This window comes from Nicotiana sylvestris, chromosome 4 (assembly GCF_000393655.2).
Source record: "Nicotiana sylvestris chromosome 4, ASM39365v2, whole genome shotgun sequence".
Lineage (NCBI taxonomy): Eukaryota > Viridiplantae > Streptophyta > Magnoliopsida > Solanales > Solanaceae > Nicotiana > Nicotiana sylvestris.
This window is the reverse complement of record NC_091060.1, coordinates 11,521,011-11,546,841: the sequence shown is the minus strand read 5'-3', so window position 1 is coordinate 11,546,841 and position 25,831 is coordinate 11,521,011. Positions and strand designations below refer to the sequence as shown.

General features: G+C 36.6%; 1 protein-coding gene across 1 annotated transcript; it reads left to right on the top strand.

The window, feature by feature from the left end:
• The first annotated feature begins 446 nt into the window (after positions 1–446).
• Positions 447–25,461, top strand: LOC138889253 (uncharacterized). Its single transcript, XM_070172533.1, has 3 exons — positions 447–501; positions 710–826; positions 24,620–25,461. The coding sequence occupies exons 1-3, from the start codon at positions 447–449 to the stop codon at positions 25,459–25,461; spliced, it is 1,014 nt and encodes a 337-aa protein (XP_070028634.1).
• The last annotated feature ends 370 nt before the right edge of the window (positions 25,462–25,831 follow it).

Below are 25,831 nucleotides of genomic sequence, written 5' to 3'. Positions count from 1 at the left end.
CTTGACGATATACGAACAACAATATGGGATAAATCTAGACCAACAATGTTGTCAAAGAATATGCTTTTGCTGATAAGGCGCGCCTAAGCAGGGCGGTGCAAATATACAACATAAAAGAGTATCGTGAGAATGTGGTTTATGAGTCATCTTCGGAAGTATACAAGGTTATTTTTCATAGATCGTTTCAAGTTTGTAGAGGGATGGTGCGTGCGAGAAAGTTGAAAACAAATATGTGGATTGTGGGGAAATACAATGGCACCCACACTTTTGTGATATGGACATATTCAGTGGGAATGATTTTAACTTGAATGTTGACTTGATTTCTCTTATCTTGATTTCACACATTTAATCGTCCATAAGGTACAAGATTAAAGAGGGTATAATATTTGTCCACCAGGTATATGGATGTACCATTACCAAAAGAAAGTTATTTCTCGGGCGTAAACATGCATTTGAGATTGTTTATGATAATTGCAATAAGTCGTTTGCCGCTCTACCCAGGTATATGGATGCATTGCAACATAACCCCGGACTGTTGTTGAATTAAAGTTTGAGCAAAGTCCGGGAATACAAGAATTCATATTCAGATATGTGTTTTGAGCATTTAAACCAACCATTGATGGTTTTGTACATTATCGGCTAGTAATATCTATCGACGACACTCGTGTCTATGGAAAGTATGATATTAAGTTATTGATTGTCATTGTAGTAGATGCTAATGGAAGCATATTTCCCCTCATATTTGCTATTTGTTCTAATGCAATCCAAGAGACTTGGACATTATTTTTGAACCACCTGAAGGAGCACGTTGTCAGGCAGCGTTCAGGTATTTGTCTAATATTTGATCGGCATGGTGGCATTTTAAGTTTTGTACAGAATTTGCATGCATGGAAGGAGTTGTATGCATACCACCGTTACTGTGTTAGAAACCTGAAGACCAACTTCTAGAGGGCTTATCCGAACAAGAACTTACATGATTTAATATGGATGACTGCAACAGATCACCAAGAGTGTAAATTCAGGAGGCAGATGGAATTGATTCGGCAGGAAGATCCAAAATCCTATCGTTGGTTGATGTGACATGAGTTTGACAAGTGGAAATTGCATAAGGATGGTGGTAGAATATGGGAAATTTTAACTACAAATGCGTAAGAGTCTTTCAACGGGCTGTTGAAATTTGCATGTGGATTGCCTGTCACTACCATAGTGCAGATGACATTCAAGCAGATGGCGGAGAAGTTTGTTGAAAGATCCAGAGGTGCATCGTCATTGATGGAAAGAGATGTTGAATTTATGCAACAACCGATGAAACTATTTGAGAAAAATAGGAAGCGAGCACAATTTCGTACATTTTTGCAATATTGCAGCGAGAGAATTTTTTTTGAAGTTCGTACTAGTTTGCATCAAAATCGCGGTAAGAATACACACACCATCAATAAATCTAGAAGATTATGTTCGTGTGAGAAATGGTCGACCTATCACTTGCCATACTCACATGCCATGAAATGCTTTCGACACACAGGTTTTGTGGCGACGAGGTACGTTAATAAAGAATATGGTGTTGCTGCATATATAAATACATATAGTTGTCACCTCCAACCAGTGGGTGCTGAGCATTATTAGCCACCGGAACCATTTAAAATGGTGTGTAATAAGAATTATGTGCATCAACAGCAAGTGCAAAAATGAACGCGGATACAGAATCAGATGGATGTGGTGATACAGTTTATGCGCGTAAATGTGACATATGTTACCAACCAGGACATGATCGCCTTAAATGTCCTTCAGTTGTTTAGGAGGCAGTTTTAATTCAGTTACCGGTGGCAGTTAATCCAATGTGCCCAATTATCAATGATAAACTTAGTATTTTGTTGCAGCATTTTCGTTGTACTAAATGTCTGTAAAAGTTGAGTTTGCAATATTTCTGAAATAAATCTAATTGACATTTAGCATTGAAGATTCAATACAACAATTAAAAATAACTCCAAGAAATAAATAACGATTTTCATTCGCCATTATCGTCATTGTATGGAACTATTTCATTGTCATTGTCTTTATCATCTTCGTCAACATCTCGTACGCATCTGTACGGACCAAAGACATCATAATCTAAGCCCCGATTGACATACATTTCTCGTATTTCATCGCTATCATCAATAAGACCATTTGCTTGATTTCTACAATAATTTGGGACTCTTACGTCCACGTCTGCGGTAGAAACTTAGGTAGTTCCTCCCACTCGACAATTTGAAAAAACAGGATAATCAATGTCTCCATGCAAGTTTTTATTTTCTAATAAATCCCAACACTGATCCTCTTTTCCTTGCAGGTAGTTAAGATCATCCAGTTCACGATGAACGGCTAGTGCCTTTTTCATCTCTAAAATCTCCTTCATCAAATGCCGGATCACTTCTGGTTCATCTTTATGTGTATTTGTTTGGAGGGTTGTGGACAATGATTGTGGTACAACTAGCCCATGTCAGTGGCATAGTACTTCATAATCACACCTTTTTAGTTAAGGGGAACCCATTGTAGTTTTTCACCCCAAATTCGCATACCTTCGGTCTTTGTAGAATACGCTTCGCACTCAATAATGTGCCCTGCAACTTTGCGATCAGTGTGTATATTGATAGGTTTATTTTCCAATGGACGTAGAACACCATACCACTTGTCATCAACCAAATCACTTTATCAACCTAACATATTGTTTTCAAGGTAGGAATCGGTTGTGTTATGACGTGTTCCATGTGAATCTGATGAACTACCTTCACCTTTTTGCCTCTTCTTAACCCACTTAGTAAATGTTAGTGGCATTTCTAAAATGGATATTCTTAAACCACAATATATATTTTTAATAATTTTTAGCACATAAATAAACTAATCTGGATAAAAAATAAAAAAACTAATTATATACAAAACGATCACAAAAAACATACAACACAATAAAAACAACTAATAAACACTTTATGTACATGAGATTTATCAAAATGTAAGTCGGAATACCTCGATTTAAAAAAATTTGAATTGTGAAAAACTGATGATTTTGGGAGCCGAAATGAGAAATAGACCAGATCCACTACACGACAATGCTTTGGATCCAGTATTAGCTTGCTAAAATATGGAGAAGACACGATATTTTGGGAGACCGGTGTCATGATCCAAAACTAAAATACAATTCAACAACTAGACTGTAACAAATAACTATATAATGATAAAATGCCGCTCGGCATGTACAATAACCAACACGTGAGTATAAACAATATTCCCAAAACGTAGTAGTCACAAGTCACAAGCTCCAAGAATTTGTCTAACTATTTCTATATATCAGCAACTAGAAGAAATAAATGAGGAACAACATAAAAGGGATAGAGGGGGACTCCGAGGTCTGGAGACACTGGCAGATATACCTTAAAGTCTCCGGAGCAGCAAGAAGTGCGCAACTAATAGCGGTGCTGATAGGAGGTACTAGAATCTGCACACAAAACATGTGCAAAAGAGTAGCATGAGTATACCACAACGGTACCCAGTAAGTGCCAAACCTAACCTCGGTAGACTAGTGACGGGATCAGGTAAGGGCCCTACTAGTATATACTAAGTAAGATAGAAGATATAATAATGTGGAAAGACTAAGGATATAACAAGGAGAATTTTACAGGAAAATAGCAGCACAACACATAGAGATAACAACAGCGCCACTCCCGAGATACCGTCTCGTAGTCCCAAAAGTAAATGCTCAACCGGGGATCTCCCGAGGTACCGCCTCGTAGTCCCAAAAGTGAATATGCAGGGTAGATCTCCCGAGATATCGTCTCGTAGTCCCAAAAGCGAATATGCAGGGTAGATCTCCCGGGATACCGTCTCATAGTCCCAAAAGTATGCAGGGAGTCTCCTGAGATACCGTCTCGTAGTCCCAAAAGTAAATATGTTGGTCGAAATCGATGGAAATAATAGTTACCGCAAGAAATCCTACAGGTTAAGTCTCTCAAGGAAAAAATAGGAATTCAACTAAGCATGTTGCACGGAGTTCAAGTAAGCATTTAAGACATGTAGACATGTGATATTAGGCTAAAAATGATAATTACACATGTTGGAATAACTCATTTAAGATAAAATAGGTTACTACTCAGTAAAAATCAAATTTTTACAACAATTAGCCCGTGTACGCATTTGTCACCTCGTGTACAAGGCACTCATATATCACAAAGTATCACAACAATACCAAATCCTAAGGGGATCCCCCCCCCCCCACAAAGTTAGGCAAGCGACTTACCTCGAACCAAGCTCAATCAATCAATAAAAATTCCTTTTCCACGATTTTCTGACTCCAAATGGCCCAAATCTAGCCAAAAATGATTACATACCATAAATATAACTATGAGAAACTAATCTAATTAATGCAATCAACTTTCTCAAGAAATTAGAAATTCGCCCCAAAAAGTCGACGCATGCCTACGTCTCAGAATCGGGTAAAAGTTAAAAATATGAACGCTCATTCACTCACGAGTTCACTCGTACCAAAATTACTCAAATCCGATGCCAAGATCTCAATCAAAACCCAAAAATTTGGTTAAAGAACTTTTCCCATTTTTTCCAAATTTCTCAACTCAAATCTTAAATTAGAAGGTGAAATTAATGATAGATTAGTGGGATATAACCAAAAACAAGTGAAGAATCATCACCCAATCGATGCCTCTGAAAATCCCTCAAAATTTTGTCAAAATCCGAGCTCTCTATCTCAAAGTTTTGATAAAAATGGCTAAACCCTCATTTTTGAAATGTTTATAACTGTGTGGGTGCTCACACTACGCGATCATGGAAATTCCCACGCGATCGCATAGAACAAAATTCCAACAGCTCAAAAACATACTGCGCATCACCACATTCGTGATCGCGTTCAAGTGACTTCTTAAACCTACATGATCGCGTCTGCCGCAAAGAACAACAAGGTGAACTCCTCTACCACCTCAATTCCTCTTCACGAATGCGGCCTCGCCCATGCGTTCGTGATGCACAACCTTACCAACTTACGCGATCGCGTACCCTAACTCGCGAACGCATAAGGTAAAATGCTACTGCCCCCAGACAAGCTTACGTGATCGCGTCCCCTCTTATGTGATTGTATAAGTGGAAACCAACAAATGAAAGCTCCAAAATTTCTGCTATTCCAACAAGTCCAAAATTAGTCCGATAACCATCGGGAATCTACCTGAGGCCCCCGGGACCTCAACCAAACATATCAACAAGTCCCAAAATATTATACGAATTTAGCCGAGCCCTCGAATCACATAAAAAAATAGCAAAAATACGAATCACACGCCAATCCAAACTTAATGAACTTTGAAACTTCAAACTTCTAAACCGATGCCGAAACCTATCAAATCATGTTCGATCGACCTCAAAATTTTGCACACAAGTCATATTCGACATTACGGACCTACTCCAAATTCTGTAATTGGAATCTGGCCCCGATATCAAAAAGTCCACTCTTGGTCAAACTTTCCAAAAATTCAACTTTCGCCATTTCAAGCCTAATTCAGCTACAGAACTCCAACTCACAATCCGGACTCCAAAATACCCAACGGAGCTAACAGAACCGACGAAAATCCATTCTGGAGTAGTCTTCACACAATTCTAACTACGATTAAATTCCTAGAACTTAAGCTTCTATTGTAGGGAACAAGTGTCCCAAATCACTCTGAAACCAAAAGCAAAACCTTCCGGCTAGCCACATAAGCATAAAAAGATACAAGGAATGCAGTAAATAGGGGATCGGGACTAAAACTCTCAAAACGACCGGCCGTGTTGTTACGACGAGTGGTCTCCGATGGAGATTTTTGGTTAAACAATTGGAGGGGGGAGGGGATTTGTCACGACCCAAAACTCGACCCATCGTGATGGCGCCTATCGTGGAACTAGCCCAGCCTCAACTCAAAAATACAACATCGCAAAAGTATTTTTCAACAATAAACACGGAAATGACAATTCATTAAGGAACATTTTTGAAAATAAAATAAAATCCAAATTTAGATACAACTACCCAAATCTGGGATGTCACTAAGTTCATGAGCGTCTAGAGGAGAACATAGTTTATTACAATACTTAAAGAAACAAACTGAAATACAACTGGAGATAAAGAAGGAGAGTCAAGGCTTGCAAATGTCGTGCAGATACCTCGATAGTCTCCTAAAACCTGAAGCCTCGATCAACGACTGCCATTGGGACAAAAGTGCCTGAATCTGCAAACAAGGTGCAGAGGGTAACGTGAGTACACCAACTTAGTAAATAACGAGTCCAAACTATGGACTGAAAGATAGTGATGAACTCAACCACAACAGAAATAATAGAAATATATGTGCAGAAACGTAGCCATGCTTTCAATTTAATAAACTGCTAAAATAGTAAGATAGAGCAGATACAAACAAGATAAATAATAGAACTCTGCTACATCTACATGCCTATGCACATGTTGTATATGATGCACCATGCTGAATATATCATGTGCTTACACTCTCAATGCTCGTCCACTTAGTATTATATATGGCACATACGGCCCAGGGAAGATTCATCCTGGATTATATATACCTCTGACAATAGTCACTCAGTACTGAGGAAGGCCAATCCAGCCCTATGGAGAAGATCCATCTCCAAATATTAATATCAACTGTGCTTATTGGGATTGTGTACAGACTCCGGAGGGGCCCCTTCAACCCAAGCGCTTTCACAAATCAATATAACCACTGCAGCGTGCAGCCCAGTCTCATAACTGTCACTCATAATCAGGCTCTCAGACTCACTCAGTCATCACTCTCTAGTCTCACCCACGAGCTCACAATGCCATAAAAATCTAGCCCGGAACAATGATATGATGTGCCAATACATAACAACTGAGACTGAGGTATGATATGAAATGCATGAATATGACTAAGTACAGAATATCAATGAACCAATGAGATGACAGCAAGAAACGACCACTAGGGATCTCAACAATATCGGCATAAAGCCCTAATATGATATCTAGCATGTTTTACAGCTTAGTTACTTTATCACATAGTGAAAACTCGGATATCAACAAGAAAGAGTCATTAAACGGTGTTATGGAATGAACCATGTCTCGATTCTCATGGTGCACGCCCGCACGCCTGCCACTTGGCATGTGCGTCACCTCAATACTATCCACATAACATGTAGTTCAGTGTTTCGAACCCTCAGAACCAAGTTTGAAAGCGTTACTTACCTCAAACCGAGCAAAATCCTACTCCACGACGCTTTTGCCTCTCAAATCGACCTCCAAACGTCCCTAATCTAGCCATAAGCAACACAATACTATCAATATAGGCTAAAGGAACCATTTCCACAAGAAAAACTACTAAATTAGACTCAAAATTCAAAATCAGCTCAAACCTGCCCCCAGGCCTACATCTCGAAATCCGACAAAAGTTACAAAACCTGAAAGCCCATTCACTCACGAGTCTAACCATACCAAATTCATCAAAATCCGACATCATTTGCCCTTCCAACCCCCCCCCCCCCAGTTCACTCTCCAAATTCTCAAGCCCTAACCCCCAATTTTCATTTCAAAACCTCACCAATTAAGTTGGAAATCAACGGAAAACACCATTGCTAAGGATAGTTAGGCTCAAGAAATTTACCTCAGTGATAAACCTCGAATTCCCTTCAAAAATCTCTTCAAAATCTTCAAAATCCGTGTTAAAAAATGTGAATAAGAAGAATTCCCGAAGTTCTCTATTTATACTTTCTGCCCAGCAAAATCGCATCTGCGGCTCATTTACCACATCTGCGGAACCGCTTTTGTGGACAAAGTTCCCCTTCTGTGGAAACTCATTAAAACCCAATCTCATCTTCTGCGATTCGCTGAGCACATCTGCGATCATCGTAGGTGTGGAAATCCCATCGTACCTGCGGTCCAAACACGCACCTAAGCCCCATAATTTGCTTCTGCGACCATCGCAGGTGCGGGAACTTCATCGCACTTGTGCCTTCTGCCCAGCTACTTCAATCTTGCATCTGTGATCTCCCGCTCGCTTCTGCGGGTTCGCACCTGCGATGAGACATCCGCAGGTGCAATTATGACTGATCAGTTCAACTTCAGCAATCCTCCAATTCCCAAACTTGTTCCGTTAATCACCCGAAATCAACTCGAGGCCCTTGGGACCTCAACCAAATATATCAATATATCCCACAACATCATACGAACTTATTCAAATCATCAAATCACCTCAAACAATATCAGAAGCACAAATTACACATGGATTCAAGTCTAATGAACTTCGAAACATACAAAATTCTACAAACAACGCCAAAGCCTATCAAATCACATCTGAATAACCTTAAATTTTGCACAAAAGTCAAAAATGACACCACGAACCTACTCCAACTTTCGAAAATCCAATCTGACCCCGGTATCAAAATTTTCACTGCTGATCAAAATTGCCAAAATTCTAACTTTCCCTAATTCAAGCCTAATTCTATTACGGACCTCCAAATCACATTCCGGACGCGCTCCTAAGTCCAAAATCACCTAACAGAGCTAACAGAACCATCAAAATTCAAATCCGAGGTCGTTTATACATAAGTCAATATCCGGTCAACTTTCCTAACTTAAACCTGCTCACAAGAGACTAAGTGTCTCAACTCATTCCAAAATCACTTCGGACCCGAACCAACTAACCCAGTAAGTCAAAATATAGTCGAAGAACACCAAAAGAAGCAGGAAATGGGGGAACGGGTTTATAACTCTCGAAACGACTGGTCGGGTCGTTACAAGATCATTTTTGAGTTTTTGGTTCTGTCTGAACGGGGAATTAGACTGGCACGATATTTTATATAGGTATAGCACATATATAGGATGCGTTATACCTACCTGTCTTTTCAACTTCTGGTATAGCGTATCCTATGTTATGTGTGTGTGTGTGTGTGTGTATATATATATATATATATATATAACCACCAATTTAAAATTCAATTATTGTGCATATGTTGCATGCACTATACCTTAATGGACAAACGTGTCGTTACAGTATAGTGCACTCAACACCTGCGTTATAAATAAATTGATCATCACTTGGTTTTTTCACCTATCTTTGTGCTTTGAGTCCCCCCAAACCCCCCCCCCCCCCCCAAAAAAAAAATGGGTTCCTGACTCTAGATTTAGTCCTCATTTATTTCATCTGAGATTGACGTATTGGAAAACATGTGTAGAAATTAGAAAACTACCTTTGATATAGAAAAGTCAGAAGAAGAGATGAAAGTTAAAGTTAGGCCAACCTCAATATGGATACGTACATGTACTTTTGTCACTAACATAGTAACAATATCGGACACCCTATCTAGGCCCTAAACTTTAGTGATATGTGCCCTATTTATGAGAACCTGAAATCTCTGAAATATTTGATCAGAAGATAGCCCAGAAATTACGCTGACAACAGACATAGAAGTGGAGACATATATACTACACAGTGGATGCTACATTGGCCTTGCTCTTTCACTTTCTTTATTACTACTAGCTTTCTTCTTTTGGAAAGTCACAGCAGTACTATAACACGCCAACAGTAGCTTGGTTAAGGGAATCAGCCCTGGTTATGTACAAGGGAAGATGTGTCGTATGAGCTATATTTTTATCTGAATCCATAACTTTCGACATGAAGTATAAATATAGATATATAAACATATTAAAATCTTAATAAATATTAAATTTGAATATATAATTTTAACAATACAATAAATTTATTGCTGAAAACAAGAAAGTGAGTTTTTATAAGACAATTATCACCACAAGAGCAGTATATCTACAATTAGGATGAAGTTTGGGTGAAATTAATTAAATTTGGTTGCGTGTGAATCAAAATTTTCATTAAGAGACGTCAAAATTTAAAGAAATAAGTAAACGACAAAGTCAAAGGAATTTAACATATATAAAAAAATTCTTGAACAAGGGTGGCTCTCATTTTACCCTCAATCATAAGATTTAATAGTCATAAAAATATCATCACATGTTTTAGGCAACAAATTCTAAAAATCTTTATTTAGTTTTTAAATTTATGTCTAGTGAAATGATGTTACATAAAACAAAATATAGGGATAAACTGTTTTTTCGAGATGTGGGACGGTGAATAGAGCGGAAGAAGATGGAAAATATTTGAACCAAGCAACTAAGAGCCCGTTTGGACGTAAGAAATTTTTTCCTTTTTTCCAATTTTTTTTCACTTTTCTCCGAAATTAGCGTTTGTTCATAAAATTTCTAATTTTCATCTGAAGATGCATTTTGAAAATTTTCAAAAATTTGAAAAACTCTCTAATGCTATTTTTCAAAATTTTCACTCAAATCACTCACAAAGCTTCAAAAATAATCCAAAATTATATTCATGTCCAAACACAACTCTAAATTTCAAATACCATTTTCACTTGAATTTTTTTTTTACCCTAATTCGAAATTTTACAATTCTTATATCCAAACGCCCACTAAGTGGTTAGAGTAAAATTGTAACAACTATGTTTATTTTTACATCTTTACGTTGACGAATCTAACCATCTCCCCAAGATACTTTATTCTCAAAGGTAAAACTGATGAAATACTTGATGAATGTGAAGACTACAATTGCAATAGGTTGCGTTGCCCTAGAGAGCCAAATCCCGCTATACTTAAAAAATTTATAGGCGATTTATCAATATCAATAGAAAAATGATGTGAAGGCTATACGTGTAAATTGATCATAAGCAGAGGCGGAACTATGCTTGAAGAAGAGGGGTCACTTGACCCCATTAACTTCGATAAAAATTCTGAAATATAAGTGTATATATGTTAAAAACAGTCATATATTATGATTAGAATCCGTAAGCTCAAAAGTTCAATGGGGATATAGTTGAATGGTTTGATGTGCTCGCGCTACCTTCAAATCCTAGATCAGTCTCTGATCATAAGTAGTTGGCATCAGGTTACCTTAAAGTCAAATCAAAATGATAGACTTGGCCTTAACATTTTTGGTGGAATATGAGAGATAAGGCTAACACTATACATACTATGTGATATCAACAATTGTACCTAATATTATAACGGGGTAGATATGATTCCTTCACCCATAATTAGAAGCCTTAAATTCGAGTTATAAGTATAAAAAAGAATCTACTAGGAAGCTTCCCGTTAATTGGTCTTATAAGACGGGAATCTGAATTAATTGAGACTTCAATACGCATAGCGGGTAAGGAGTGTGAAACAAAAAATTATACTATATCAACGATTGTACGTGCTTTTTACATAGGGGTTTCTATTTTGGGTTGCTCCTATTGGAGCATTTATTGAAGTATAGTTCAACTTTATATCATATAGTAGTATGATGTTACATATATTCAGTGATTGCTAGCTCTAGGTTGAGTGTTAAAGTGAACATATTTTATATATATGTTGATGTGACGACCCCCAAGTCAAGTCACATGTTAAGATGCTGGATATCATTATGCCATAAACAATTATTGAAGACTTTGAAGTACTAATTAGCTTATATTTGAAAATATCTTAATTTTAAACTTTTCATTTTATTTTATGTAACGAGAAGTTTTTATAGTCATATAAATATTGTGATCCCACTAATCTTTTATCCTTTATGCTTTAAAGACAATAAGTTTCAGAACTTTTCTATTTTTTCTTAAATGCCGTATCAAGTTAAAATGTATTATGTAATTGAAACGGATGCACTACTAGAATTTCGGTAAATACCGACCAAAACAACCAACCAATTTTGGTCGGTTATGGCCAATTACCGACCAAAATGCGACCAAATACGCTTGGACGGTATTTTGATGGTCGTTTTAATATACCGACCAATGTTGGTCGGTCAATTAAATTCAAAAAAAAAAAATATTGCAAAAAAACCCGACCAAAGTTGGTCGTTATTTTAATTATGTAATAAAAAAATCCACCATTTGGAAATCGAATCGGGATGAGTACTGTGACAGGATACTATTCTACCACTAGACTATTGGTGCATTTTGTTTTAAGATTGTCTTATTTTTTATTTATACTCTTTAATTGTATTTTCGCATGAAAATAACCGACCAAAGTTGGTCGGTTTTATTAAAAAATAAAATTACCGACCAAAGTTGGTCGATTTTTTAAAATGACCGGCCGAATTTACCGACCAACTTTGGTCGGTTTTTTTAATATTAATTTTTATTTATTTTAATTGCAAAAACCGACCAAAGTTCGTCGGTTTCTTGAAAATAAATTTCGCGAGAACTCAAAAATAGTTTCCCGCATTTTTGCGTCAAAGAAAACCGATCAAAGTTGGTCGGTTTTGTTAAAAAAATTAAAAATTAAAAATTAAAATATTTTGAAAAACTGACAAACTTTGATCGGTTTTTGGCCGGTTTTTTGACCGACCAAAGTTGGTTGATATTTTTTGATCGATTTTTGCCGAATTTCTAGTAGTGATATGGAACCTATTACCGAACATTTATATTATTTTATACCTAATATATTGGTGGACGCACGTCCACCAAGAAGGTGTCATCCGACACTACATATTTCTTCGGATTTTTTTTAATGAAGGCATATATAGATAATTAAAAACGTGAACGTTAATAGAGTATGATCTCATGCTATCGGTGTTTATGTTTTAGTTATTTGAAATTCATGCGCATATATATATATATATATATATATATATATATATATATATATACATGTCTGGTTTTGTCCCCCTATATTAATCTAGTCGTATCTGTCAAATTCTACCTCCTTATTTTTCTACCTATTTTCCAAGCCAGCAAGCAAAAATTAGAAAAACAAAAAGAAAGGGTATCCCCTTAGGCAGACTTTCTTCATCTCTGTCTATGGCTTTATTTTGGGAGAAATTCAAAAATAGTCAGATTTATAAGTGGTCATTCAAAAATAGAAATAGTTTTAAAAGTAATCGAAATTTAGCTACTTTTCATGTAAGTATAAATCTGAACGAAAACACTGTTCAAAATCCGAAAAAATACTCCAGTATAATATACTGTATACTGGAGTTCCAGTATAATATACCGGTCCATTATATTATACTAGAACTTTTCGCGTGTTGGAGTTCCGGCATAATGTGCTGGAAGTTCATACACAAGGGCACCGATCTCCAGTATATTATGCTGGAACTTTTCGTGTTGCAGCAAAATAGTGGCTATTTTCAATGACTTTGCAAATACTGATTATTTTTGAATGACCAGTTCGATAACTGGCTAGCCCGTGCTATTTCTACCTTTATTTTTTCTTCTTCTTAAGTTCCTTTATGGTTTAATTTGTTGAGTTGGAAAAGCCCAGAGGCAAAGGACCTTTATTTGGGCCAACTTAATAAATCTTAGACCTTGCACTATAGAAATGACACCAGATAGCCAATTTAAAGAGATGCTATTCAAAAATTAGCTAGCCAATTTTAAGAGATGCTATTCAAAAATTAGCCATCGTTCTGAATTTGAATTCTCCCATTCAAATTTTCTGTCTAGGCTCAAAGCAGGTGAGTTGTCATTGAACTATCCAAAAAACAGAGGGAAAAGTACGAAAATAGCCGAAATTTACTCAAACTTACCAACATTTAGCCGGCAAGCACTTGTTACCAAAAATAGCCACAAAACATTACAAAATTTAAATAGTTACCTGTGATATTTCGATTATGTTTAAAGTCTTATTTGATCAATCCTGAACTTCCTTCAAGGTTCTCTTTTTTATGTCATTCTTTCTTGTTTTTTAACCTTGAAGTACTTCAGAACTAAATTTGCCCATACTTTGATTTTTACACAGAGATAACGTTGAAATTGCATGTTCCTCTCTTTCCTTAGCATTGCAAAAGGTATTCAACAAGGTCGTCTTTCCCTTTGCTTTCTTAATCATCTAGTCTGTATCACAGGTTTAAACTCTACGTCATATTCTTGTTTGAGTTTAGGCGAAATATATAAATAGCCCTTTTAAATTGTGCCATTTGAACACTTAAACTAACCTACCGACCATGTAGACACTTTTATTTGATAGAAGTGTGTGCCTTTTAAACACCTTGGGCTGACATGGTGCCTCACTATGCATTGAGCGCGTGAGGACTCTAAATAATGTTGTTTTTCTTTTATTTTCAGCTCAAATTATTTTTAGAGACTTTTTCCTTTCTATATGAAACTTTATTACAAAAAATGTGCATAGTTTCATATTTACCCGCCATGTTCACAGTTATTCTACAAAATATATACCATTCATTAAATACCAATTATTAGGGGCTGATTCCTTCCTAATTAGGCGCACTACAAATCTGGAACTAAATATTTTTCCAGATATTCCTACTTAGGCGCGCTACAATTATGAAAGTAAATATTCTTCCAGATATTTTCCACCATTGACAGCTATTAAAAAGCTTGAAAGCTTTGAATTCAAATTTGGGTTTCAAAAAACATTATTTGTTTGGATTGAGTGTTGTTGAAAATAATCGGGAATATGGTTTGGAGTTTATATCTCAATTTTGAGGGGGTTTGGTGAAGATTAGACTTGGTTTTGACTGAATTTCAGATTGAAAGTCGAAGAAGAAGAAGAAGAAGAAGAATAAGAAGAAGAAGAAGAAGACATATTGCAGAAATTGTAGATTATTTATATTCTGATTGAAGATGCTTTATTTTCTGTTTTCACAAATAAAAAATGGCTAAAACTTCTACAAATCTTCTGAAAAAACGCAATTATGTCAAAAATCACAATTATGCTACAATTGAATGGGAATTGAGATATAAAAATTTAATTTACCCAGTTTGTAGATATTGCAGATAAATTGTAGATTATTTGTATTCTAATTGTAGATGCTTTGTTTTCTGTTTTCACAAATCAAAAACGACTAAAACTTCTACAAATCTTTTGCAAAAAACGCAACTATGTCGAAAATCCAATTAAACTACAATCGAATGGGAATTGGGATATTAAAATTCATTATATCCAATTTGTAGATATTTTGTAGGTGAATTATAGATTATTTGTATTCTGATTGTAGATGCATTATTTTCTGTTTTCACAAATCCAAAACGACTAAAACTTTTACAAAATCTTCTGCAAAAAATGAAATTATGTCGAAAATACCAATTAAGCTACAATTGAATAGGAATTGGGATATTAAAATTCAATGTACCCAGTTTGTAGATATTTTGTAAATAAATTGTAGATTATTTGTATTCTGATTGTAGATGCTTTGTTTTCTGTTTTCACAAATAAAAAACGACTAAAACTTCTACAAATCTTCTGCAAAAAACGCAATTATGTCGAAAATACCAATTAAGCTACAATTGAATGCGAAATTGTACCAATGTCGAAAATATCAATTAAGCTACAGGCTACAATCGAACCTCAATTCCATTATCATCTATTAGTGACGTAACTTGGGCAACGTTTGGAGTCTGGTTTATTGGACATGTGATGTTAGTCGATCCATTAATCCCAGTTTGAAGAAAAGTAGAATTCTCCAATATTACTTCACTGTTACTGTGATAGATAGAAGAAGAGGACATAAGATGTTCCATAGATGATGACGTTTCACGTATTTGTTGAGCTAAAGAGGGAAGCCATTGATAGCGAAAGAAATCTCGAAATTGTAGGCTATTGACATCGCATTGCAGCTGTTTTGCATGTTTTTGAACTTTTGTTCTCCAGTAATTCTTAATCTCGAAGCTTAAAACGTGGGAGGGGTGAGATATACGGTACCTTGAATTAAGGAGGGATATACGCTGCATTACTTGTACCCTTAAAATGCACTATGATATAGAATTAGTAATTTGGTATACTAAATGTAATTATATCAAACCTTAAACATTGAGGGTAATAGGGTTTTCTATATGATATACGAATGTGAAAATCTCATGTGTGGCCCACATCATATTTTCCTTTTTTTCCTCCAAAATATTTTCATCGTCTTCCCCAAAAAATTCATCTCCACCAACCAACCTTCCTTCACCTTAACATTAGCGGCTCCTACTTATTTTAGGGCCACCGTCTACCATAAATCCACCACAGGATTAAGGAAATGAGCCAACAATCTTAACTATTTAGCGAAACCCAAGGTTGACCAACAGTAACAAGTGAAAAAACAAGAGATTTGACCCAAGAAGGGCTATAAATTTGCAAATTCCCATCTCTGGCGAAGCACTTGATTACTGCAACTATTTTTACCTCATTGTCGTTATCATCTAGGAGCTATTTTTCAAGCTCTTGAAGCTGATTCATCAACTTTTTCTCTGATTTTTAGACAATTGGAGACAAAACCTATGTGGAATTATTCTTGATGAAATCTGCTGGTAATTTCACGGCTTTAATTAGGGAGATAAAAGTGAAGTGTATTGCTACATATAGAAGAAGACAAATTAAAGAGAGAATGGGGAAAGATTATCGGGACTAAAGAAATGGATGGGAAAGACAGTGAACATATCTTTTCCATAGAAGATGGCAAGCTTTTAGTGGAAGAATTGAAAAATTATATTTTAGTCTTTTTAATATTTCTTAATTACATGTAAAATTATTTTTATTTAAAATTATATGTGTTCTTATTTAATTGGCTCATTTGCCATGTCAACAACAAGTGCATGTCACACATGTGGTCCGCTTGACTTAAGTGTCCAATAAATAGACTTCAGTCAAATAAAAGTGTCTAAATGGTCAGTAAATTAGTTTGAGTGTTCAAATGATTCTTGGAGACAACTTAAAGGGGTTATTTATGTAGTTCGCCTTGAGTTTAAGTACTTCTCCACACTAATAGTGAAAGTCACCTAAAAATAATTAAAACAAATATTTTGCAATTGGATATATTTGGAATTCATTAAAAATAAATAAATGAGGTAATATACAAAATTTGAGAAAAATTAAAGGTGATTTAGACTGGTTTGGAGTCAAATTTATAGTTAAAATCAAGTTTAAAAATTTCTCTGTGATAAATGTATCTAGCATGTATCTCACACTTAGGTATACATGGATACACATGAGATAGATAATTGATACATTTGGAATACATAAAATGATACATATGGATACACAAGAGGATACACATCTCATCTCCTTTCATGTTCATCTTTCACTTCGATTTTGACTCAATTTTCAATTCAAACTACCTCAAATCTCTACCTAATCGTCAAAAAATCAAGATTCAAACTCCTTGAAATGTACCTAATTTATTCCAACAACATCCACTCAGCGAAATTAAGCTAGCAGTTTACTACTAAAACCTAACTAATTATAAACTTAAAGGAATTGGAAAAATACGCTAGCAAATGACTACTAACACCTAACACAATTATAAACACAACGGAAATGCAGAAATATGCTAGCAGTTGAATACCAAAATTTTCGTAACTAAATAAGCTAAGCAGCACAATGGAGTTAGCCTTTTTCTTCACTGGGTTCTACTCAACTCTTCCTCTTAGGATTCATCACTCCAACGTTCTATTTAATTTGCTTTTAATAAATGACACATTTAAATTTTTAGTTTTAATATTTATCATAAAAGAAAGATGATGCCATCTGGTGATTTTATTTTATCTAACTGAAATTGATATTTACGAGTTAAGCATCAACTTGGTTAGCTTTTATTACTGTGAATGAAAATCGACTAGAATGAAACAAGACGAATAAGAGCTTAAATGCAACATAAAATAAAATAAAACAAAAAATAAAAAATTAATGAAAAGAAACGATTACAGAGTACAAGATTAACATCATCAGTATACAAAAAGGGAAGACTTACGGTCATTGAAATGCTAAAAATTAATTGGTTAATATTGATAATATTTGGCTTTTATTGATAATATTTTATGAATTAGCTAATATTAATAACATTGTTACTCTAAAAGGACAAACTTGATAGTTTCCCAAAAACAGAAAATTATTGGGAAAAATGTTTCGATCTTACATATATTGACAGTCTCAATTGCATAATATACAGTAAAAATAGCACGGGCTAGTCAGTTTTCGGACTGGTCATTCAAAAATAGCCAACGTCAGTATATTACGCTGGACTCTAACACGCGAAAAGTTCCAACATAATAAACTGGAGATTGGAGCACTTGCGTATGAACTTCCAGCATATTATGCTGGACCGGTATATTATACTGGAACTCCAGTATATTATGCTGGAACTCCAGTATATTGTACCGGAATTCCAGTATATTATGCTGGAGTATTTTCCGAATTTTAAATAGTATTTTCGCTCAGATTTATCTTTACATGAAAAGTGGCTGAATTTCGATTACTTTTGAAACTGTGGCTATTTTTGAATGACCACTTGTAAATCTAGCTATTTTTAAATTTCTCACTAATATACACTATAGGTCAAGTGCCCAAGGCCCATATCTTGAAACACCTATCTACTTGACCCGAGATTTTTGTCACGACCCGAATTCCTACCGCCGGGACCGTGATGACGTCTAACATTCCATTTGCTAGGCAAGCAACGTTAGAATATTATTAAGCCGAACCTCATTCAATTCAACAATTAACAGTAAATAAACTAAAGTGAAATACAATGAGTGCGGAATGATATAATAACTTCATCATTTACTGCTACCTGGATTTGGTGTCACAAATTCACGAACATTCTAGGATTTACTACAAGTAATAGTCTGAAAGAGATACAACTGTTTGAACGAAAGAAACAGTAAAACAGAAGAGATAGAAGGGGAATTCATGGTCTGTGGACACTGATAGATCTACCTTGAGTCTCTAGTGGTCCGGTCCGAGCTGCTATGCCTCTCAATCAACTGGGACCAATACCAAAATCTGCATAGGACGAGCAGAATGTAGTATCAGTATAACCGATCCCATGTACTGGTAAGTGTAAGCACGTGATTTTTGCCCTATGAGAGAATTACTCCCAAAAAATTCAAAATAAAACGATTTTCCTTTGTGTGCAATTTTGAGATTTTTTTGCGGCATTTTAGGATAATTATTTGTGTTTGTCCATGCATGTTTATTTGTTGAATTAATAAAAATACAAAAAATATGTCGCATTTGCATTTAGGATTTAATTCTACAATTAGGAGTAATCAAGTTTGTTTTACAAGAATGAAAATTACAAAAAATGTGCATCGTTTGCATTTTTAGCATTCAAAGTCAAATTGTGCAATTTTGTTTTAATTGGTGTTTAATTATGTATGATAAATGTTGCTAGAAATTAGTAGTATTTTTGATAAGTTAATTTAGTTTATAACTTAATTTAGAATTTTAGTTTTATTAATTAGAAAGTAAAAGAAAAGAAAAGAGAGCAAAAAATAAAGAAAATCGGAATTGTGCCTCTTCTTCAATTTTGAACCTAGGCCCAAAACACCTCGACCCAGTCCATAACCCCTTATCCAACCCAAAAACCCACCGGGTCGACCCAACCCGGTCCGCCCCATAACCCAAACACTCCCCTTCCCATTTTTTCATTTTTCTAAACCTAAAACCTAAAACTATCCGCCCTCCCCTCTATCTTCCTCTCCATCTTCTCCAAGCCCATCCATGGATGCCCCTCAAGCTCACTCCAAACAGCCCCCTCCCTCGTTCGCCGTTGAAGACCAAACGACCCCCATTACTGCTACGTCTTCTTCTTCTTCGACGTCTTCACGTCGTTCGTCACCACCATGGCCACCTCTTCTCGTCTTCGTCTTCTCCATGGCGAGCTCAAGCTCGTCCATGGCTGCCATCATCCATTTCTTTCAACGCATGCACACACACACACACACAACCCCGTCGTTTCCGCTGCTTTCAAACTAGCCATGAACGACCTCTAGTAACATCGTCCCCCAACCCCAGCACGTCCAGTAACGACCCTACTGGTTCGTCCATCATTTGCCCCACGATTTGAAACAGTCGTCCCCTAGCTTCATCTTTTTGACGACCATGGCTGCTACTGCCCGTCCAGTCGAGCAGCATTTGTTGCTGCTGCTTCGTTCTTCTTCTTGTCGAAACAAACAAACCAGAACCGCCACTGCTGCGTTCCTACTCGTCGAGTTATTTTCCGGGTAGATTCGAGTTATGTTGGTTTCAAAGTTTTCGGGCAGATTTGTTCCGTTCGAGTTCGTCGTTGTTTCCGATCCGGTTAGTTGGTTTAAGTTTCAGTTCTGTCCGTATCTTGTTTGATATTTTCGGATTTGAAATCAGTATATGTTTGATTCATTTCTTGATTATTTCTTTAGTGTGTTTTTATACATTTGTTCTTGTTTAGTTTTAATATGGAAGTGTGTTGGTTATAATGTTGTTAGATTTAATTTGAAGTTCAATTGTTTATTAAAGTTTAGTGATTTGAATCTATTTGTTTGTTGTTGTTGTTGAATTTGAAAGTAGTTTTGTTGTTAATAGAAAAAATAAAAAATAAAATAAAAATATTGTTCAGTCAAAATAATTCCAGTTTGTTTCTTTGCTGTTCATCATTTAGTTTGAATTTGTTGTTTGAAATTGTTTAGGAATTGGTTATAGCTGTTGTATGTTGTTTAGAATTGATTAGGCAGATTGGATATAGCTGATGTGGTAGAATGTTAAATTGCAGTATTTTCAGGAGTAAAATGGTAATTTCAGTAAGTTCGGAGGGGTATTTTTGGAATTGAAAATTTGAACAATTATTTAATCTGAGTGCTCCGTCCACTAGGCATTAATAATATTACAATAGTACATGGTGGGGGACAAGACATAATGGAGTGAGAATAATGCATTTGTTTAATATAATGGGGACAAGACACAAGATAGTGGGGAATAATTCTTTAGTTTAATATAGTGGGGGACAAGACACAAAATAGTGGAGAATAATTCATTTGTTTAATGTAGTGGGAAACAAAGCATGCAATGATGGAAATATTTCGGGGAGTGGTTCAAGACAAGAGTCTTATTATAAATAGAGTCATTTTTTGACACAAAAGGAAGAGACGTAGAGAGAGACTTTTGGGGAGGGACTTTGAAGAAGAAAAAAGAAAGTTGAGAGAGTCAACTGAATTTTGAGAAATCAGAATTTGAGAGCAAAAGAGAAAAACAAGTTGAACTTTTACTTGAATAATTTCCGTTTGCCTTTCCTTGAGTGTTATTCAAAATCAGTAAACTACTGCATCTTGTATCCGTCTCTCTTCTGCTTTGACTGCGATTGCATTCTGGTACTGCTGGTTTTTCAATCTGTTACTGGGTTATTCTACGGGTCGTTACTGGTTTTGCTGTGTCGCTGAACCTGTTGTTGCTGTGTATTTACACTACTGCTGCTTCCACTGATCTTCATCTTCTTTCCTTGCTTTCCAAATATCAGGTACACAAACTGATACACTGGTACATCTTGTAAGCTACTCGAAGCATGAATGCAAAAAATGGGAAAGATTTGAAGCTGTAGTTTAATGTAGTCTTTTCTTTCTTTTACTGTCTGTATTTAGAACATTCTATGCGCTGCCCATGTAAACTCTTTAAACGACTCACTTTCGAAACTCAACTATAATAACTCGTGAGCATGTGAATAAGTTAGAATTCTTTTTCTTTCATTATAGAGACAAACGAAATAGAAAACATAGTCACTATAGGTCGATCCTTTTAAAACAAAAATGAGGCATGCCTTTCCAAACAAAAATGCAAATTGCGGGCCCCTCAATAATTGGTCATAATAAAATACTTAGAATTTGGGATGGGCCGTTTAGCGAATTTTTACAGCCTCCCTCAATGATAATAACGCGTTAGACTTTTTAGGCGCGATTTTTAATTAAATTACATTCTTCAATTCGGGTGCGCATTTATGCGACCCAAATCCAAATCTCAACGAAATCGGAATGTATTAGCGACTACGGGCGCATTGATTGTGATGCGGTTCGAGATGCATTTTCACGACGTTGCAATTCCATAAAAAATAAATAAAAATAAAAGCGGTTTTTAAACTTAATAAAAGCACACAGTTTATAACATGTTTTAAAATCAGATATTTAGCCATTATAACAATTTAAGCGATCGTGCTAGAACCACGGGATTCGGGGGTGCCTAACACCTTCCCTCGGGTCAACAAAATTCCTTACTTAGAATTTCTGGTTCGCAGACTTCATTTGGAAAGTCGAATATTTTCCTTGAATTGGGATCAAGATAAATCGGTGACTTGGGACACCAAAAGCCAAACCTTTCCCAAGTGGCGACTCTAAAATAAATAAATAATCCCATTTTCGAATATTGTCACTTAAATTGGAAAAACTCTCTCACGCATTTATCCCTCACGGTAGGCGCGCAAAAAGGAGGTGTGACAACTCTGGCGACTCCGCTGGGGAACGAACCCAGAATCTCTAGTTCAGTGTTCAAGAATTCGAGCTTAGAATAATTGTTATATTTGGCTTTATTATCTGATCTTTATTACATGTTTGGGCATAACGTGCTAAATGTTTCCTTTTACCGTTTTGATATCTGAACTGTATATAAACTGTGCCGAAACCCTCCTCTTCTCATCTTCGGGGATGTGCTTGCTGGTCGAGACTCCCTATTCTGTTAGTGTCATACCCTGAAATAAGAAAGAGGCCGGACAAGTTACAAAGCCGAACGATCTCGCGGGCCCCCGGTACGTAGCCCCTTCCTCGACTCGAGTTGTCCACTCGGGTACACAGTCTAAAATAAATACCCAGGTTACGAACCTAGAATAACTCAGCTTCATGCCGGATCCCTAGTAGGAACGTTTGTTTGCATCATGTGCATTTGACTTTGGAGGCCCAACACAGGGGTTGGGTCTGTCTAGGACAGATGTACTAAAATGAAAAGACCATCCTGATGCATCTTACTTGTTTTCTGTGCATTTATTTGTTTCGGACTTACATGCTGACCGGCTTTGGAGCATGTGGAAAATTAAAAAAAAAGGAGAGAAATAGAGTACGGAGAGTTGATTATCTATTTTAGAAAAAATAACCAATGTCAAAATAGTGTCGAAACTCCGCCAAATTTTTAGAAAAAAAAATGAAAAAAGGGAATTTGTTAAAAAAAAATAAAAAACAAATGGTTGTTTATTGGTCAAGAAAATAAAAAAAAAGAAGTAAAAAAAAGAAGAGAAAATTTTCATTTTTTAAATAGTTTGTCGAAGTACACAAAGAGTATTTCCAAAAATAGTGTTTGTCAAAAAAAAAAAAGAGTCTTTTTCCGAAAATAGTTAGTTTTATCGGTCCGAACTACACCGGTTTGATTCTCACAGGATGTGAGATACGTAGGCAACCCTCATCGGGTCCAACCTCCCTTTTTTCAAAAATAGCCGAAATGTCAGAATTTTAATTTCATCATAAATAAATCGAGTGATGCTGTTTTTGTCAAAAATAGCCAAATGTTCCCGAAAAGGGATGGCGGAAGGCTGACTTTGCATAAACGGCCACTTTCGATCATCCTTTAGAATTTTTGATCGGTTGACCTCAAAGCCTTAAAATCTTCATCCCCGAAGTGCTGAAAGGCCGTGTTTGAAAATCGGATCTTTCTTTCTAAAACATAGTCAAATCATCTTTGAGTCAAATAATCTTTTACTTAAATCACCCTAATAAATGTGCAGGATAAGCACAATGCAAAATGAACACTTTTCGATAATGGCTAAAATCCCTGTCAAGTTGCGGTTATAGTGGGATGATCTAGGTAGCGAAGGGCAAGATGAGGTCAAGAAATATCTGAAAGGTCTCACAGGTTTATTGGAAATCCAGCCTCGGGGAGATATCATAAAAGCTTTAGTCACCTACTGGGACCCGGCACACAATGTCTTCCACTTATCCGATTTTGAACTCACCCCGACTCTGGAGGAAATAGCCGGGTACATCGGAAATGCTGAAGTTCCATTAAGGCAAAAATACCTGGTTGCCCCAAGAGCTGTCACTGTGCATCGTTTCCTAGATTCATTAAAGATACCCAGGACGGTCCATAACCCAGATTTGGCCGCAGGTTTCTGTAGTCCACGCTTCATATACGACAGATATGGTCATATAGGAGGGTTCAACAATCCGGTTAACATGCTATGCAGCAAAAGTAACCGTCAGAAGTGGGATGAGCATAGACGGGTGGCTTTCATGATAACATTTTTGGGCCTTTTGGTGTTTTCAAGGAAAGACGGAAACATTGATTTGAAAATATCCGGGGTCGTCAGTACTTTGCTCACTCAAAATGAAAGCACTCTCGCGCCTATGGTATTATTTGATATCTTTCGAGCTCTCACAGCCTGCAAAGCCAGAGGGAATTTTTTTGAGGGGTGTAATTTGCTGCTATAAATATGGATGACTGAACATCTTTGCCACCGTTCCAAGCTTTTGAGTTATGGTTCCTCGAAAAAGACTTGCATAGAAGAGTTTTGCACGAGAATCAAGGAGGTCAGTCTACCCGAGGGAGTTACGGCGTGGACGTCATTCTTTTGAACCCTCACCGCCAGCCAAATACAATGGACACTGGGATGGTTGCCTGTTGATGAGGTCATATATATGCCGACCGCTAGGACCTACTTTCTATTGATGGGACTTAAGAGCATTCAGCCTTACACGCCCTATCGAGTTTTGAGACAACTCGGGAGATGCCAGATAGTGCCACACGAGGAAGATCTTAGTGCTCAAGCAATTGAGATTAGCCCTGACGGACAATTTCCTGAAGCAAAAGTCCGCCAGATCTGGAATGAATGCCAATGTTTAAAAGCAGATACTTGCGTGCAAGATCGGGCCAAAGGTGAAGTAGCACCAGGGTACCTTGTGTGGTACAGAAGAGAACTTGAGCACAAAAGGCCGGCTAAAAGACCCCATATCCTGAATTTTGTCGAGTCATCACAGGAGCAATGGGATTGGTTAGCAAAAGAAAAAGGCTATCGGTTTGAAATCAACAAACTGAAACAACAAATTGAAGGTCTAAAATATGAGCACAACGTGCAAGTTGCTACTGATCTGGGAGAAAAGAACAGGTTGACCCAGGAAAACGAGACGCTCAGGGCCCAAATCCAGCAGATAAGGATAGCCGCTGATAACCAACAAAGGAGCCGGTCGGATGAGCGACTGATAAAAGGTTTAAAAATGAAAATTGGTGAGTGCCGGAGTGAGTCAGAGAATCTTGAGAATACCATAGCAGGACTCGAGACACACTGGGCAAAAAGAACAGAAGAGCGCAACCGGTACCTGCAGCAGTTGAAAAGGGACCACAAGCAAACCATTGCCAATTTGAAGATAAAGGTGGCCACTCTTGAGGACAAAGTGTTTGAGCAAGCCCGAACCTTTGAAGCTGAAAATAGACGTTGCTATGATTTACTGGCCCAAATGGAAGTAGAAATCCAGCAGTGGCAGAATCAACATCTCCAGGATTCTCGGGTTTTGAAGGCCCGTAATGATCAAACAGAGTGCCTACTCATAGAAAAGAGGCAAATCAGGGATAAGATTAAGACCATTGCCCATGCCATCATTAGGAGGTGTCTACGATGCGAAGATATGACCCGCACTACCTTCTTCTCGGCAGTGATGATTTATGTCAAGCAAACCATGTATGAGCTGGAATAACTTGAAAGGGACCTCGCACCTAAGCCCGCGGCGAGGCCGAACGATGCCCCGCAGGCGCCAATTTTTAAGGCTTTAATTTATTTATAAGTCGAGTCTGTATTTTCCATCTTGGCATCTTTTGTTTGTCTTTTCGCATCAGGGTGTATCAGTAGTTGTTTGAGTTTGTATTTATTTCAAGTCTGTTATTCTCCCTTTTTCAAAAAATGTTAGTTTGTAATAGATTGTTTCAGTAATAAAAAAATGCTTCTTTATTTTTACACTTGTTTGTCTTGAACTACGTAATGATCTGATTCACACGGCATCGTGATACGTAGGCAATCCTCATCGGATCCGGTCACATTTTTAACTTCAAATAATAAAAAATAAAAAA

Excerpts from the sequence above, each read along its gene's own strand:
- LOC138889253 (XM_070172533.1), top strand. The coding sequence starts at position 447 with ATGCATTTGAGATTGTTTATGATAATTGCAATAAGTCGTTTGCCGCTC. Across the intron at positions 502-709 it reads TCGTTTGCCGCTCTACCCAG|TAGATGCTAATGGAAGCATA; the intron begins GTATATGGATGC and ends TTGTCATTGTAG. Across the intron at positions 827-24,619 it reads CGTTGTCAGGCAGCGTTCAG|ATACTTGCGTGCAAGATCGG; the intron begins GTATTTGTCTAA and ends GTTTAAAAGCAG.